Here is a 17,432-nt window from a genome sequence, read left to right on the forward strand (position 1 = left end):
ATTCACAGGCCTTGTGGCCTAAAACAGGCTCAACTGTAACTCTTCTCCTTCCTGTTAGGAACAACACACAGTAAAGTCACTCATATGTCTGTAAACTACACATACACACCTTTAATTTGATATAAAACAAAAGACAATAGCTTCAGATTTGACTGATATACAAAGATATTTGTACATGCAGTTTACCAAATGATTTACAGGCCTTTTGCAATGACCTCAACAAGGCCGATTTGACCCTTGTTCCCTCGAGCTGTGAGTAACATACAACAATGAGCTTGGGTTCGTGTGAAACCGCAAAACACAAGCTTTACAATGATGTATCACACAGTCTGATTGGACTTTGTTTTGATTAAAAATTAAGAAATTTGTACATGCAACTTTACCATTGTGATTCACAGGCCTTGTGGCCTAAAACAGGCTCAACTGTAACTCTTCTCCTTCCTGTTAGGAACAACACACAGTAAAGTCACTCATATGTCTGTAAACTACACATACACACCTTTAATTTGATATAAAACAAAAGACAATAGCTTCAGATTTGACTGATATACAAAGATATTTGTACATGCAGTTTACCAAATGATTTACAGGCCTTTTGCAATGACCTCAACAAGGCCGATTTGACCCCTGTTCCCTCGAGCTGTGAGTAACATACAACAATGAGCTTGGGTTCATGTGAAACTGCAAAACACAAGCTTTACAATGATGTATCACACAGTCTGATTGGACTTTGTTTTGATTAAAAATTAAGAAATTTGTACATGCAATTTTACCATTGTGATTCACAGGCCTTGTGGCCTAAAACAGGCTCAACTGTAACTCTTCTCCTTCCTGTTAGGAACAACACACAGTAAAGTCTCTCATATGTCTGTAAACTACACATACACACCTTTAATTTGATATAAAACAAAAGACAATAGCTTCAGATTTGACTGATATACAAAGATATTTGTACATGCAGTTTACCAAATGATTTACAGGCCTTTTGCAATGACCTCAACAAGGCCGATTTGACCCCTGTTCCCTCGAGCTGTGAGTAACATACAACAATGAGCTTGGGTTCGTGTGAAACCGCAAAACACAAGCTTTACAATGATGTATCACACAATCTGATTGGACTTTGTTTTAATTAAAAATTAAGAAATTTGTACATGCAACTTTACCATTGTGATTCACAGGCCTTGTGGCCTAAAACAGGCTCAACTGTAACTCTTCTCCTTCCTGTTAGGAACAACACACAGTAAAGTCACTCATATGTCTGTAAACTACACATACACACCTTTAATTTGATATAAAACAAAAGACAATCGCTTCAGATTTGACTGATATACAAAGATATTTGTACATGCAGTTTACCAAATGATTTACAGGCCTTTTGCAATGACCTCAACAAGGCCGATTTGACCCCTGTTCCCTCGAGCTGTGAGTAACATACAACAATGAGCTTGGGTTCATGTGAAACCGCAAAACACAAGCTTTACAATGATGTATCACACAGTCTGATTGGACTTTGTTATGATTAAAAATTAAGAAATTTGTACATGCAACTTTACCATTGTGATTCACAGGCCTTGTGGCCTAAAACAGGCTCAACTGTAACTCTTCTCCTTCCTTTTTTTTTGCTCGGATGAACTCGTCCCTCGGGTCGGTTGCTCTACCGGAGCGACCCTTTTCAACGAGCCAACCCGCTTCTCTCTAACCCTAAGCCCGGGCGAGATACGGGGTACCACCGCCTGACCTTTAAACGGCCGTAACTCGGGCGCCTTTGATCGGATAAACTCGTCCCTCGGGTCGGTTGCTCTACCGGAGCGGCCCTTTCCAACGAGCCAACCCGCTTCTCTCTAACACTAAGCCCGGCCGAGATACGGGGTACCACCGCCTGACCTTTAAACGGCCGTAGCTCCGGCGCACTAAGTCCCAGGACTTCGCCCGTCGGGTCGGTTGCTCTACCCGAGGGGAGATTTCCAACGAGCCAACCCGCATCTCTCTAACCCTAAGCACGGCCGAGATACGGAGTACCACCCATTGATATTCCCACGGCCGTAGCCCCGGAGCCCTTTGCCGCAGCCCTTCGGGACACCCACCCTCGGACGCCCCGTGGAGGGACCTTTCCAACGAGCCAACCCGCGCCTCTCTAACCCTTTCCCCGGCCGAGATACGACCCCGAGGACGGTGGCCCCTCTACCCGACCACAGTGCACCCGAGGCCGGCCTCGGAACCCGCCACGGACACCCTGGAGCCCGTACCCGGCGCACCGTTCGGTCCTGGGCACCCACTCTTAAGTGTGAAACCGCAAAACACAAGCTTTACAATGATGTATCACACAGTCTGATTGGACTTTGTTTTGATTAAAAATTAAGAAATTTGTACATGCAACTTTACCATTGTGATTCACAGGCCTTGTGGCCTAAAACAGGCTCAACTGTAACTCTTCTCCTTCCTGTTAGGAACAACACACAGTAAAGTCACTCATATGTCTGTAAACTACACATACACACCTTTAATTTGATATAAAACAAAAGACAATAGCTTCAGATTTGACTGATATACAAAGATATTTGTACATGCAGTTTACCAAATGATTTACAGGCCTTTTGCAATGACCTCAACAAGGCCGATTTGACCCCTGTTCCCTCGAGCTGTGAGTAACATACAACAATGAGCTTGGGTTCGTGTGAAACCGCAAAACACAAGCTTTACAATGATGTATCACACAGTCTGATTGGACTTTGTTTTGATTAAAAATTAAGAAATTTGTACATGCAATTTTACCATTGTGATTCACAGGCCTTGTGGCCTAAAACAGGCTCAACTGTAACTCTTCTCCTTCCTGTTAGGAACAACACACAGTAAAGTCTCTCATATGTCTGTAAACTACACATACACACCTTTAATTTGATATAAAACAAAAGACAATAGCTTCAGATTTGACTGATATACAAAGATATTTGTACATGCAGTTTACCAAATGATTTACAGGCCTTTTGCAATGACCTCAACAAGGCCGATTTGACCCCTGTTCCCTCGAGCTGTGAGTAACATACAACAATGAGCTTGGGTTCATGTGAAACTGCAAAACACAAGCTTTACAATGATGTATCACATAGTCTGATTGGACTTTGTTTTGATTAAAAATTAAGAAATTTGTACATGCAATTTTACCATTGTGATTCACAGGCCTTGTGGCCTAAAACAGGCTCAACTGTAACTCTTCTCCTTCCTGTTAGGAACAACACACAGTAAAGTCTCTCATATGTCTGTAAACTACACATACACACCTTTAATTTGATATAAAACAAAAGACAATAGCTTCAGATTTGACTGATATACAAAGATATTTGTACATGCAGTTTACCAAATGATTTACAGGCCTTTTGCAATGACCTCAACAAGGCCGATTTGACCCCTGTTCCCTCGAGCTGTGAGTAACATACAACAATGAGCTTGTGTTCATGTGAAACTGCAAAACACAAGCTTTACAATGATGTATCACACAATCTGATTGGACTTTGTTTTAATTAAAAATTAAGAAATTTGTACATGCAACTTTACCATTGTGATTCACAGGCCTTGTGGCCTAAAACAGGCTCAACTGTAACTCTTCTCCTTCCTGTTAGGAACAACACACAGTAAAGTCACTCATATGTCTGTAAACTACATATACACACCTTTAATTTGATATAAAACAAAAGACAATAGCTTCAGATTTGACTGATATACAAAGATATTTGTACATGCAGTTTACCAAATGATTTACAGGCCTTTTGCAATGACCTCAACAAGGCCGATTTGACCCCTGTTCCCTCGAGCTGTGAGTAACATACAACAATGAGCTTGGGTTCATGTGAAACCGCAAAACACAAGCTTTACAATGATGTATCACACAGTCTGATTGGACTTTGTTATGATTAAAAATTAAGAAATTTGTACATGCAACTTTACCATTGTGATTCACAGGCCTTGTGGCCTAAAACAGGCTCAACTGTAACTCTTCTCCTTCCTGTTAGGAACAACACACTCAAGAAAGTCACTCATATGTCTGTAAACTACTGGAGGAACCAGACTTCCAGGAGGGAAGGCCGCCCTGTCAGGCCCGCCTCGGAGTCACCTCTCTGGGCTAGGGAGGTAGGGACGTGTGCCCTGGAGGAACCGGACTTCCAGGAGGGAGGGCCGCCCTGTCAGGCCCGCCTCGGAGTCACCTCTCTGGGCTACGGATACGAGATACGGCGTACCACCGCCTGACCTTTAAACGCCCGTAACTCGGGCGCCTTTGCTCGGATGAACTCGTCCCTCGGGTCGATTGCTCTACCGGAGCAACCCTTTCCAACGAGCCAACCCGCTTTTCTCTAACCCTAAGCTCGGGCGAGATACGGCGTACCACCGCCTGACCTTTAAACGCCCGTAACTCGGGCGCCTTTGCTCGGATGAACTCGTCCCTCGGGTCGGTTGCTCTACCGGAGCGACCCTTTTCAACGAGCCAACCCGCTTCTCTCTAACCCTAAGCCCGGGCGAGATACGGGGTACCACCGCCTAAACGGCCGTAACTCGGGCACCTTTGATCGGATAAACTCGTCCCTCGGGTCGGTTGCTCTACCGGAGCGGCCCTTTCCAACGAGCCAACCCGCTTCTCTCTAACACTAAGCCCGGCCGAGATACGGGGTACCACCGCCTGACCTTTAAACGGCCGTAGCTCCGGCGCACTAAGTCCCAGGACTTCGCCGTCGGGTCGGTTGCTCTACCCGAGGGGAGATTTCCAACGAGCCAACCCGCATCTCTCTAACCCTAAGCACGGCCGAGATACGGAGTACCACCCATTGATATTCCCACGGCCGTAGCCCCGGAGCCCTTTGCCGCAGCCCTTCGGGACACCCACCCTCGGACGCCCCGTGGAGGGACCTTTCCAACGAGCCAACCCGCGCCTCTCTAACCCTTTCCCACAGTGCACCCGAGGCCGGCCTCGGAACCCGCCACGGACACCCTGGAGCCCGTACCCGGCGCACCGTTCGGTCCTGGGCACCCACTCTTAAGCACTCCCCCCCGGCCTAAGCCCCATACTCCCGGCCCCTCTGGAGAACCAAACCGTTGGTCAACCCGAAACGATCTCCAACCGTTGGTCAACCCGAAAGTACTTCCAGCAGTTGGTCAACCCGAAAGTTTCTCCAGCCGTTGGTCAACCCCATCGACTTAGGTTCTGGAGCGGCAATAAATACGTAAGATAGCATTTAAAAACGTTTAAAAATAGATGCATTTGTTTAAAGCAAAGCATTTATTTACTTACCAGACTACAGTTGGGTTCATGTGAAACTGCAAAACACAAGATTTACAATGATGTATCACACAGTCTGATTGGACTTTGTTTTGATTAAAAATTAAGAAATTTGTACATGCAACTTTACCATTGTGATTCACAGGCCTTGTGGCCTAAAACAGGCTCAACTGTAACTCTTCTCCTTCCTGTTAGGAACAACACACAGTAAAGTCACTCATATGTCTGTAAACTACACATACACACCTTTAATTTGATATAAAACAAAAGACAATAGCTTCAGATTTGACTGATATACACAGATTTTTGTACAGGCAATTTACCAAATAATTTACTGGCCTTTTGCAATGACCTCAACAAGGCCGATTTGACCCCTGTTATCTCGAGCTGTGAGTAACATACAACAATGAGCTTGGGTTCATGTGAAACTGCAAAACACAAGCTTTACAATGATGTATCACACAATCTGATTGGACTTTGTTTTAATTAAAAATTAAGAAATTTGTACATGCAACTTTACCATTGTGATTCACAGGCCTTGTGGCCTAAAACAGGCTCAACTGTAACTCTTCTCCTTCCTGTTAGGAACAACACACAGTAAAGTCACTCATATGTCTGTAAACTACACATACACACCTTTAATTTGATATAAAACAAAAGACAATAGCTTCAGATTTGACTGATATACAAAGATATTTGTACATGCAGTTTACCAAATGATTTACAGGCCTTTTGCAATGACCTCAACAAGGCCGATTTGACCCTTGTTCCCTCGAGCTGTGAGTAACATACAACAATGAGCTTGGGTTCGTGTGAAACCGCAAAACACAAGCTTTACAATGATGTATCACACAGTCTGATTGGACTTTGTTTTGATTAAAAATTAAGAAATTTGTACATGCAACTTAACCATTGTGATTCACAGGCCTTGTGGCCTAAAACAGGCTCAACTGTAACTCTTCTCCTTCCTGTTAGGAACAACACACAGTAAAGTCACTCATATGTTTGTAAACTACACATACACACCTTTAATTTGATATAAAACAAAAGACAATAGCTTCAGATTTGACTGATATACAAAGATATTTGTACATGCAGTTTACCAAATGATTTACAGGCCTTTTGCAATGACCTCAACAAGGCCGATTTGACCCCTGTTCCCTCGAGCTGTGAGTAACATACAACAATGAGCTTGGGTTCATGTGAAACCGCAAAACACAAGCTTTACAATGATGTATCACACAGTCTGATTGGACTTTGTTATGATTAAAAATTAAGAAATTTGTACATGCAACTTAACCATTGTGATTCACAGGCCTTGTGGCCTAAAACAGGCTCAACTGTAACTCTTCTCCTTCCTGTTAGGAACAACACACAGTAAAGTCACTCATATGTTTGTAAACTACACATACACACCTTTAATTTGATATAAAACAAAAGACAATAGCTTCAGATTTGACTGATATACACAGATTTTTGTACAGGCAATTTACCAAATAATTTACTGGACTTTTGCAATGACCTCAACAAGGCCGATTTGACCCCTGTTCCCTCGAGCTGTGAGTAACATACAACAATGAGCTTGGGTTCATGTGAAACTGCAAAACACAAGCTTTACAATGATGTATCACACAGTCTGATTGGACTTTGTTATGATTAAAAATTAAGAAATTTGTACATGCAACTTTACCATTGTGATTCACAGGCCTTGTGGCCTAAAACAGGCTCAACTGTAACTCTTCTCCTTCCTGTTAGGAACAACACACAGTAAAGTCACTCATATGTCTGTAAACTACACATACACACCTTTAATTTGATATAAAACAAAAGACAATAGCTTCAGATTTGACTGATATACAAAGATATTTGTACATGCAGTTTACCAAATGATTTACAGGCCTTTTGCAATGACCTCAACAAGGCCGATTTGACCCCTGTTCCCTCGAGCTGTGAGTAACATACAACAATGAGCTTGGGTTCATGTGAAACCGCAAAACACAAGCTTTACAATGATGTATCACACAGTCTGATTGGACTTTGTAATGATTAAAAATTAAGAAATTTGTACATGCAACTTTACCATTGTGATTCACAGGCCTTGTGGCCTAAAACAAGCTCAACTGTAACTCTTCTCCTTCCTGTTAGGAACAACACACTCAAGAAAGTCACTCATATGTCTGTAAACTACTGGAGGAACCAGACTTCCAGGAGGGAAGGCCGCCCTGTCAGGCCCGCCTCGGAGTCACCTCTCTGGGCTAGGGAGGTAGGGACGTGTGCCCTGGAGGAACCGGACTTCCAGGAGGGAGGGCCGCCCTGTCAGGCCCGCCTCGGAGTCACCTCTCTGGGCTACGGATACGAGATACGGCGTACCACCGCCTGACTTTTAAACGCCCGTAGCTCCGGCGCACTAAGTCCCAGGACTTTGCCCTTTGGGTCGATTGCTCCACCGGAGGGGACCTTTCCAACTAAACCAACCCGCGTCTCTCTAACCCCAAGCCCGGCCGAGATACGGCGGTCCCTCCGCGGATTTTCCCACGGCCGCAACTCGGGCGCCTTTGATCGGATGAACTCGTCCCTCGGGTTGGTTGCTCTACCGGAGCAACCCTTTCCAACGAGCCAACCCGCTTTTCTCTAACCCTAAGCTCGGGCGAGATACGGCGTACCACCGCCTGACCTTTAAACGCCCGTAACTCGGGCGCCTTTGCTCGGATGAACTCGTCCCTCGGGTCGGTTGCTCTACCGGAGCAACCCTTTCCAACGAGCCAACCCGCTTCTCTCTAACCCTAAGCCCGGGCGAGATACGGCGTACCACCGCCTGACCTTTAAACGCCCGTAACTCGGGCGCCTTTGCTCGGATAAACTCGTCCCTCGGGTCGGTTGCTCTACCGGAGCGGCCCTTTCCAACGAGCCAACCCGCTTCTCTCTAACCCTAAGCCCGGCCGAGATACAGGGTACCACCGCCTGACTTTTAAACGCCCGTAACTCGGGCGCCTTTGCTCGGATGAACTCGTCCCTCGGGTCGCTTACTCTACCGGAGCGACCCTTTTCAACGAGCCAACCCGCTTCTCTCTAACCCTAAGCCCGGGCGAGATACGGGGTACCACCGCCTGACTTTTAAACGGCCGTAACTCGGGCGCCTTTGCTCGGATAAACTCGTCCCTCGGGTCGGTTGCTCTACCAGAGCGGCCCTTTCCAACGAGCCAACCCGCATCTCTCTAACCCTAAGCCCGGCCGAGATACAGGGTACCACCGCCTGACCTTTAAACGGCCGTAACTCGGGCGCCTTTGCTCGGATGAACTCGTCCCTCGGGTCGGTTGCTCTACCGGAGCGGCCCTTTCCAACGAGCCAACCCGCTTCTCTCTAACACTAAGCCCGGCCGAGATACGGGGTACCACCGCCTGACCTTTAAACGGCCGTAGCTCCGGCGCACTAAGTCCCAGGACATCGCCCGTCGGGTCGGTTGCTCTACCCGAGGGGAGATTTCCAACGAGCCAACCCGCATCTCTCTAACCCTAAGCACGGCCGAGATACGGAGTACCACCCATTGATATTCCCACGGCCGTAGCCCCGGAGCCCTTTGCCGCAGCCCTTCGGGACACCCACCCTCGGACGCCCCGCGGAGGGACCTTTCCAACGAGCCAACCCGCGCCTCTCTAACCCTTTCCCCGGCCGAGATACGACCCCGAGGACGGTGGCCCCTCTACCCGACCACAGTGCACCCGAGGCCGGCCTCGGAACCCGCCACGGACACCCTGGAGCCCGTACCCGGCGCACCGTTCGGTCCTGGGCACCCACTCTTAAAGAGTCATGAAACCCCTGAACCAAAATTTCTGAGATTTTAACAGAGGTATGTGTGTTGAACACCACTGAAGACAATGTTAGCAGCTGTTAGATTTAATAGTAGGGGGGAAATGGTTAAATTTTAGTTTTTATACGCTATTTTCGTCTTCCGGGTTTAAAATCTTCATCCAGTTCATGTCACAGGCTGTGACGGGGCAGAGCACAGATAGTAACTTGACGACTCATCGTTGTCTCATAATTATTAACGAGACTGAGTTTTTTATCCAATGAGAAGACAATCTCTTAATTATTCATGACACCACGCGGATCTTCCCAACGACAGACTTGTCAAGCAAGCTGTGATATCGCGCAGTAGATGAGTGAGGCGATCATGGGACGCAAGGGTTTGTTTTCGTGGTGCAAAAGTTCAAATGGGTTGCATATGTTTCCCCGCGATGCTGCCAGGGCTAGACTCTGGCTTCGGGCGGTTGGTTGGCCATCAACCACGGACACATCCAGATTATATGTGTGCAGCAAACATTTTTCGAGAGAGAGCTTTGAGAATTGGAGAATGGTGGACTTTGGCCTTGTTGACGACCAATGCAAGTTGCGTCTCGCGATTGATGCGGTGCCAATTCCCGAGGACTTTTCTATCCTTTCAGAGGTATGTGTGTGTCTAAAATTTAAACCTATTCGTTTTGCTTTCCGTTTGTTAAATAAGCACTCGTTATTAAAATAATTGATATTTCGATAGTACCTCAATTGTATGCTTAATTCGTGTAATTAAATATGTAATATATTTAAATATGTTTGGGAAGTCTTTGGAAATTAATATGTTTGTATTGTCAGCCTAAACTGTGTTGCGAGATGGCGTGTCAGACCGAACAGCCCGCCAAAAAAGATGCTGCATGTCAAACCCATCCCGACATGAAGCATATGTCAACGCAACATCGCTGGAAACCTGAACGAAGGAGCAAGAGTATGTTGCACACTTTACAGTATTAAACATCAAAAATCGTTAATAGTTTCACAGTTTTTTTTTATTTAAGTGTATTAGGCACAATGTATTTATTTCATTTAGAAATATCTAATGTAATAGGCACTCAGGTGAAGCAACAGAAAAGGCATGTTGGTTGCAACATTTCCACACCATTCATACCACTAGAAAAAGGTCCTCTTGCAACCTCTACCCCCTTGAAAAGGCCCAGAAGAGAGGCTGAGGATTCTGATTGTAGTTTCCAACCAGGAATGACTGACAGCAGCATCTATAATGAGAGGTACTCATAGACTGGTCATGTTTTTTTAATGTACTTCTATTCATCAGACATTCATATTTAATTATTATTATTAATGTTTATTAATATTGCTGTTTGTTGTAGCACTGTAATTGCAACACCACCCCATATAATGAGGAAATTCATTGTTTATGAGGAAAACCTCATGGACCTGTTCAAGAATTGCCCTGCCTGCTCGAGACACTCTGCAATAAAGAGCAGAACAGTGGGTACAGTTCTACATGTGGACCAGACCTGTGTTCATTGTGAACATCACAAACAGTGGGCCAGCCAACCATATGTCAAGAACATACCAGCTGGAAATCTGCAGCTTGCTGCTGCTGTGCTCTTTAGTGGCTCATCCTTCTTGCAAGTCACCAAGGTAAGATTTATTTTTTCTCTCCAAAATATGTGGGATTTGTATAATAATCATTTTTAACAGTTCTAAATTTGTATTTTTAACTGTTTTTCTTTTGGGTCAGTTTATGCAGGCATTCAACATTCAGGGGATTTGCCACACTACATACCTGAAACACCAAAGGACATTCCTATTCCCAACAATCAATTGGCAGTGGAAACAGCATCAAAATACTGTGATTGCAGAAGCACTCAAAGGAAGGAATGTAGTTCTGGGTGGGGACATGCATGCTGACTCACCTGGTATGTGCAGTTATGTTGATAATATGCCATTTCAATTAGCTATAAAAATGTGCTGTTATAAATTACTACTACAGAGTTTATTTCAAGCACTAAAAATGTACATGCTAATATGACATTGTTTAGGACACAGTGCAAAGTATGGAACATACTCCCTGATGGACCTCAGAGCAAACAAGATCATGGAAATTCAGCTCATTCAGGTAAGGTTGTAGTGATTTGTTTATTAGAATTGAATGAGTGGAAAGCAGATCATACATTTGTTTTTGAACACAATCAAGCTTAAAGTTTTTTTAAGAAGGTTGAAATCATTTGTCAGAGCAATGAAGTCGGCAACAGTCAGCGTATGGAGAAGGAAGGTTTAGAAAGAAGCCTGAGAGAGCTAGAGCAGAGAGGAGTAACTGTGCGAAAGATTGTCACTGACAGACATCCTGGTGTGATGAAGTTCCTCAGAGAGAGTAGACCAAGTATTTTGCACAGATATGATGCATGGCCAGTGCCGGGTTAAGCCTTTGTGAGGCCCTGGGCTAACGCTGGTTTGCCCCCCCCCCCCAATATACACTGAAAAAAATAAAGGCTGGATTTACCAAGTGCCCCATTGCGTACATTTTTTAGTAAAACTTACTTAAAAAAGGGATGCAAAAACGATGCACTGTCTATATTTTTTAGTAAATCCAGTGTTTTTTACAGCGTATTTACAACATTAAATGGCTAAAATTATTTAAATAAATTAAACAATATTATCAAGTAATAATTTTACAATCAGAAATAGCCCAGAAAATAACATTTATTAAATGCAACTCACAACTAAAAGTGCTTCTGTCTGTTCTTCTTTAAATATAATTCCTCAATTAAATTATTAAAATCAAGTTGACGCAAAAGTAGTAGAGCCCAGAATTCTCAGCCCGAGTCCGAACTTTTGAATTCTCCCCATTAGGAATCGGTGTCCCCAGTTACTGCATCGCGTATGTTTGTGAGTAGAAGTCTGTGCTGTCTGCTGTGAGGTTTTTATGAGAGAAGCACAAACTTTTTAATAGTCTATTTAATATGTAAAACTTGAATTTGAAATAAAACTTACTGCGGAGAAGTTAATGAGATCTCTATCGTCTCTCTTGCTACGTGACAATTATTTATTATTTCAAATCCGTTTACAAGATAAATATATATACATTGTGTTGTTAAACTAATGAAATTATCTTGCTATATATGCTACATTCATTATGAGAAGCCTTTTCTTTTTACTGTTACACTGTAGACATATAAATTATGTATATAAATATAAAGTATTATATAAAACTCTATGGTCGTGAAAGCACATTATCCATTATCTGTTGGTTCATGTTGGTCTAGTTTAATTCAGGGTAATCCTTTAATAAAATGTATAATATAGTTATAAAATATTTAATTTTTTTTAATATTCACAGCGCACATTCTCTCGGATCGTTTTAAAACATTTTAAATCATTCTGCAAATTTCCGCATAAATTTTGCAAAAGAAATCCGCAGAAATAGCAAAAAATAACTGCTTACACAGCTTGTACAGCTGTACTCTTGCAGCAATTAAAGCAGTTCAGTTTTGTTTTAAATGGCAAAAAAGTTATATTTCTTTTTTATTTACATTTTAGAGCAGTTTTTGTTTGTTAAAGTTTTTATGATAAACAAGTGGTTAGCGGCTGACAGCAAGTTGACGACATGTATGATGAATTGAGCCTCTCAAATCAACACTTCACATAATAACAACTATTTAAAATAAATATTTTCAGCATATCACAATGTTAGTTTAAACGTTTATTATCAACACACACTATTTTTAAAAAGCGAAGGCAGGTTGCTCTGCTGCTCGCAGTTGCAACGGGTGCAGAAATAAAAAAATAAAAAGGGCTATACAAAACGAAACGAAATAAACATGAAACAGAATAAACATGCATGTTGCCTTATCTTACAACTTCGCTTTTGCATATACATTTTTTTAATGTAAGGACTTACCACAGAAGATGGCTATTCATGTATCCATCCAACAGTTAAACTAAGAAAAAAGTCGATCCATACACAAACAAGAAATAAAGACACAGCCTTCTTACACGAAATTAATACAGGGAGAAGTCTTTAATAGATTATGTCTTGGATGCTGTCTGCATATATTATGTACAGTATCCAAGGTTTTAATCTAGTACTCCATTTATAATTTTTCCTGGTGCGCTGAAGGTCCTGCTGTTAAATAAGCACAGCTGCATTGTAAATCTGTGGCTGTGCGTAGCGGACTCATGCGATAGGTTAAACGTCTTCCTATGTTTGGTTCTTTTAATTAATTGAAAAATATAAAAAGATGGAGAAGCCTAAATAAGCCCGAGGTCCGGCCCGCGTATCTGCTGTGACGTTAAAATTGGCCCGAAACCCGACCCGTAAGCAGGTCGAGCCCCGTCGGGCTCGGGCTGAAATGCAGGGCTCTAAAAAGTAGGCTAAATTATTTAAACAAATTAAACAATTTTATCAAGTAATAATTTTACAATCAGAACAGCACAGAAGATAACATTTATTAAGCAACTAAAAGTGCTTCTTTCTGCTCTTCTTTAAAGAGAATTCCTCGACTAAATCATCAAAATCAAGTTAAATCATATTTTGGCGGATCGTTTTACTTTCATTGTTTCACGAGATTCCCTGCCTATTTAGTCATAATAATTAACAGTAAACGAACTTGGCTTGCTGTTTTTGAAGGCAGCTTGAGCCTCGACCTTAGGTCGGGTTCGAGCCCCAAGTTTAAGTGAAGGAGGAGATGATGAGGAGAGATGCCAGAAGAATTGCGGCCGGGTGCGGAGGCTCTTAAAGGACAAAATATCCCATAAGCTATTACGTAGCTATTATACAAATATTTTTCAGAACATTCTTGCGACCCAGTGGTTGGGGGCCTCTGCTCTAGGTAGCACTTACGCAGACAATCAAAATGTTTTTAAAAACTCAAAATAAAAATTGTCTCGGAGGCCCCCTAGTGTTCGGGGCCCTGGGCTGCAGCCCATGTTGCCCATTAGGATAACGCGGCCCTGTGCATGGCACATGGCAAAAGGTTAATAATTTAGTAGTTCTAATAATAGCCATATCTATAATAATAGCCATATTTATAAAAACAAGGATTCATAATTATATGTTATGTATGTGTTGTTGTGTCTATCATATCGTATTAATGCTTTTGCATACTCTAGGTGTTGGCAAGAAAATTGATGAGCTTGCAAAGCAAAGAAGCTTCAAAGAGGTTGGCCCCTGGAAAAAAAGCATCGTGAATCACCTTTACTGGTGTGGAGCCTCATCATCATCAGGAAAGGAAATTGTTGCAAAATGGAGATCTGTTGTTAACCATGTACAAGATATCCATGAGCATGAAGGTGAATTCCAAAGATGCCAGCATCCTCCTCTTGTTGGTGACCAGGCAAGACAGTGGCTTAAACCAAGTAAATAACCTTTAACATTTATTGTAGTTTAATTCATTACATTTTGTATAATGTCTAAGCTAGTGATTTATCAATATATTTTATGTTTTTACTTTTTTATTTTATAATTAGGTACTGCTGCATGTGAAAAGCTCACTCAGGTCATCTTGGCACCCAAGTTGCTGAAAGACCTAGAGAACCTAAGTTCTGACTTCCAGACGTCAGGACTGGAGTCATATCACAGTCTGATCCTCAAGTTTGCACCAAAGAGCGTGGCATTCTCTTTTGTGGGGATGCTGTGCCGGTATGTTCTGGTTTTAATTCAAATTAAGTTTAATTGCATTCAAATGTTTCTTACAGTTTACTTTTTTTCTAAACACAACTCTGCATCTTAACTGTTCATGCCCTACCTGATCTAAGGCCGGTGACACATCCGTGGCGTGTCCGTTTTTATTTCGGCTCCCATGTTAACAGGTTAGAGCTTGCACACTGCCTGCGTGATTCGGGTCTCAGGAAAACGTCTAGGAAAATGTGTGCATGCTAGAAATAGAACCGATGCCTATTTTTCAAGCAACATACAAGCGTCTTGGAAGCGTTTCCATGCAAACCTGAATAGGAAAAGATGTTTATATGTCATTTTGACACGAATACATATTAATACATGTAATTTTGATGTTTGAAAGTCTCTAGGTTTTGACAAACAAAAATATAAATTTAGCCTAATGTAAAAACTATATTATCGGTTTTAAAATACCACACCTGTCAATACAGAACAAAATATTCTATAGCCTATTTTGACGTCAACACTGCCGACGATGTCTTTGCTGCTATATATTGATGTTTAATATGCAGTATAGGCCTTCCACAACTCTCTCCCCATATTTCAAATATATCACCATTGAGGCTCATCATATGTCACTTAGCAGCAGCAGCGGTCAGACATGCTTCTGGTGTGCAAAGACATGGAAAACACCTCGCAAATGCGACGCAGCTGACACACAACAGAAACGCCATGCTCACGCCACTCTCACGCCACGCAGTCAGTGTGTCACCAGCCTAATGTTTCAGATCATACTTTTTAGGACTCAACTTGCAGCCATGCACTACAATGAAAATAGCGGAAGACCACAAGCAACAACAGCTGCAGGGGAGCTCCGATGGCCCATGCAGTATCCACGCTACAGAAGAGGAGAGTACACAGTACGACTTCTGAAAAGAAATCCCACATTTGGTATTATCTATCTGTCTGTCTGTCTGTCTGTCTGTCTGTCTGTTTTTGTGGCTATCTGTCTTTGTCTATCTATCTGTCTGTACATCTTTGTCTATCTATATTTATGTATCTATCTGTCTTTGTATATCTATATCTATCTGTCTGTCTTTGTCTATCTATCTATCTATATATGTATATGTCTTTGTCTGTCTATCTGTCTGTCTGTCTGTCTATCTATATTTATGTATCTATCTATGTATCTGTAATGTACTAATTATTTTTTTAATGTTCTGCAGAATATGTCTACAGATTGCAGGATCTGCTTTTTGAAAGTGTGTTGGAGCAGCCACAACTGTTTCAGGAATCTCTAAAAGGACTGAAAGTTCCTGACCACCTCTGCACCCAGTTTCAAAGACCTGAAAAGAGTGAAGCTGTTGCACAACACACGTCACGATTTAGACCACCTTCTGTCTGTCTGTGATCTAAAATTAATAAACAAATTACATGGAAAAATTGAAATGATAAGTTCTTTATTTTAGTCAAGGGGAGGGGGTTGAAAACCTGAATAGGTTCCAGTGTTGTCAGGGAACTGCTCTCTGATGCGGGTAACAGCACACGAAGGAATCACCACCCTAATGTGTCGGCCAAGGTACCCCCAGCACCACCGGACAAAATTCCTATAGGCCAGGTGTCTGTAGCAACTGAGATTGAAACTTTAGTTTAACTTGTTATGGATCATTACATAAAATACTAAAATGCTACCTGTACTGTAAATGTATGTTAATCTGAAATGATATGTTTAGTTAACACCAGGTAAGAATGTTACTAACCTATTGAGGACTGTGTTCTCCATGTCACCATAGAGCTGGCGATATGTGCCATAAACAAGCAGTTATCAACAGGAGTCCACAGAAACGTGTAAGTGTATTTGATTTTAGACTTGTGAAGTTTTAGCGCAGTGTCGTTGCTAAGAAACGCTCTCTTGTTTACCTTTGTCTCACGTGCTGCAATCCGCGTTTGTTCTCGCGTGTCCTCGCGTGCTTTAGTGTATTACAGTAAATACAGTAGTAGTTTCGGCCATTAACGTGTTGTTGATTGTTTTCGGGCGTGGCCAACGCCAGGAGAGTATTTAAACAGCAGTAAACAGTTCAGTCTTCAGGTGAAGCAGTTATCAACAGGAGTCCACAGAAACGTGTAAGTGTATTTGATTTTAGACTTGTGAAGTTTTAGCGCAGTGTCGTTGCTAAGAAACGCTCTCTTGTTTACCTTTGTCTCACGTGCTGCAATCCGCGTTTGTTCTCGCGTGTCCTCGCGTGCTTTAGTGTATTACAGTAAATACAGTAGTAGTTTCGGCCATTAACGTGTTGTTGATTGTTTTCGGGCGTGGCCAACGCCAGGAGAGTATTTAAACAGCAGTAAACAGTTCAGTCTTCAGGTGAAGCAGTTATCAACAGGAGTCCACAGAAACGTGTAAGTGTATTTGATTTTAGACTTGTGAAGTTTTAGCGCAGTGCCGTTGCTAAGAAACGCTCTCTTGTTTACCTTTGTCTCACGTGCTGCAATCCGCGTTTGTTCTCGCGTGTCCTCGCGTGCTTTAGTGTATTACAGTAAATACAGTAGTAGTTTCGGCCATTAACGTGTTGTTGATTGTTTTCGGGCGTGGCCAACGCCAGGAGAGTATTTAAACAGCAGTAAACAGTTCAGTCTTCAGGTGAAGCAGTTATCAACAGGAGTCCACAGAAACGTGTAAGTGTATTTGATTTTAGACTTGTGAAGTTTTAGCGCAGTGTCGTTGCTAAGAAACGCTCTCTTGTTTACCTTTG

At 42.7% G+C, this 17,432-nt stretch overlaps 1 protein-coding gene and 2 long non-coding RNA genes across 3 annotated transcripts; all 3 read left to right on the forward strand.

Annotated features, from left to right (window-relative positions):
- The first annotated feature begins 10,200 nt into the window (after window positions 1-10,200).
- LOC135720825 (uncharacterized) lies at window positions 10,201-11,486 on the forward strand. The gene is made up of 5 exons (XM_065242952.1): window positions 10,201-10,324; window positions 10,427-10,703; window positions 10,804-10,981; window positions 11,105-11,181; window positions 11,298-11,486. The coding sequence occupies exons 1-5, from the start codon at window positions 10,296-10,298 to the stop codon at window positions 11,484-11,486; spliced, it is 750 nt and encodes a 249-aa protein (XP_065099024.1). The 5' UTR covers window positions 10,201-10,295.
- Window positions 11,487-14,178: 2,692 nt separating this feature from the next.
- LOC135719219 (uncharacterized) lies at window positions 14,179-15,559 on the forward strand. The gene is made up of 3 exons (XR_010521044.1): window positions 14,179-14,420; window positions 14,532-14,703; window positions 15,482-15,559. It is a non-coding gene; the product is annotated as an uncharacterized lncRNA (long non-coding RNA).
- Window positions 15,560-15,565: 6 nt separating this feature from the next.
- On the forward strand, window positions 15,566-16,128 carry LOC141280908 (uncharacterized). Its single transcript, XR_012335262.1, has 2 exons — window positions 15,566-15,630; window positions 15,906-16,128. It is a non-coding gene; the product is annotated as an uncharacterized lncRNA (long non-coding RNA).
- The last annotated feature ends 1,304 nt before the right edge of the window (window positions 16,129-17,432 follow it).

Source organism: Paramisgurnus dabryanus, chromosome 16 (genome assembly GCF_030506205.2).
Source record: "Paramisgurnus dabryanus chromosome 16, PD_genome_1.1, whole genome shotgun sequence".
Taxonomy (NCBI): Eukaryota; Metazoa; Chordata; class Actinopteri; order Cypriniformes; family Cobitidae; genus Paramisgurnus; species Paramisgurnus dabryanus.

What these genes read in the sequence shown, in the direction of transcription:
- LOC135720825 (XM_065242952.1), top strand. Translation starts at nt 10,296, where the DNA reads ATGACTGACAGCAGCATCTATAATGAGAG. An exon ending in CCTTCTTGCAAGTCACCAAG is followed by an intron (nt 10,704 to 10,803) that starts GTAAGATTTATT and finishes CTTTTGGGTCAG; the next exon opens with TTTATGCAGGCATTCAACAT. An exon ending in TGGAAATTCAGCTCATTCAG is followed by an intron (nt 11,182 to 11,297) that starts GTAAGGTTGTAG and finishes ATCATTTGTCAG; the next exon opens with AGCAATGAAGTCGGCAACAG.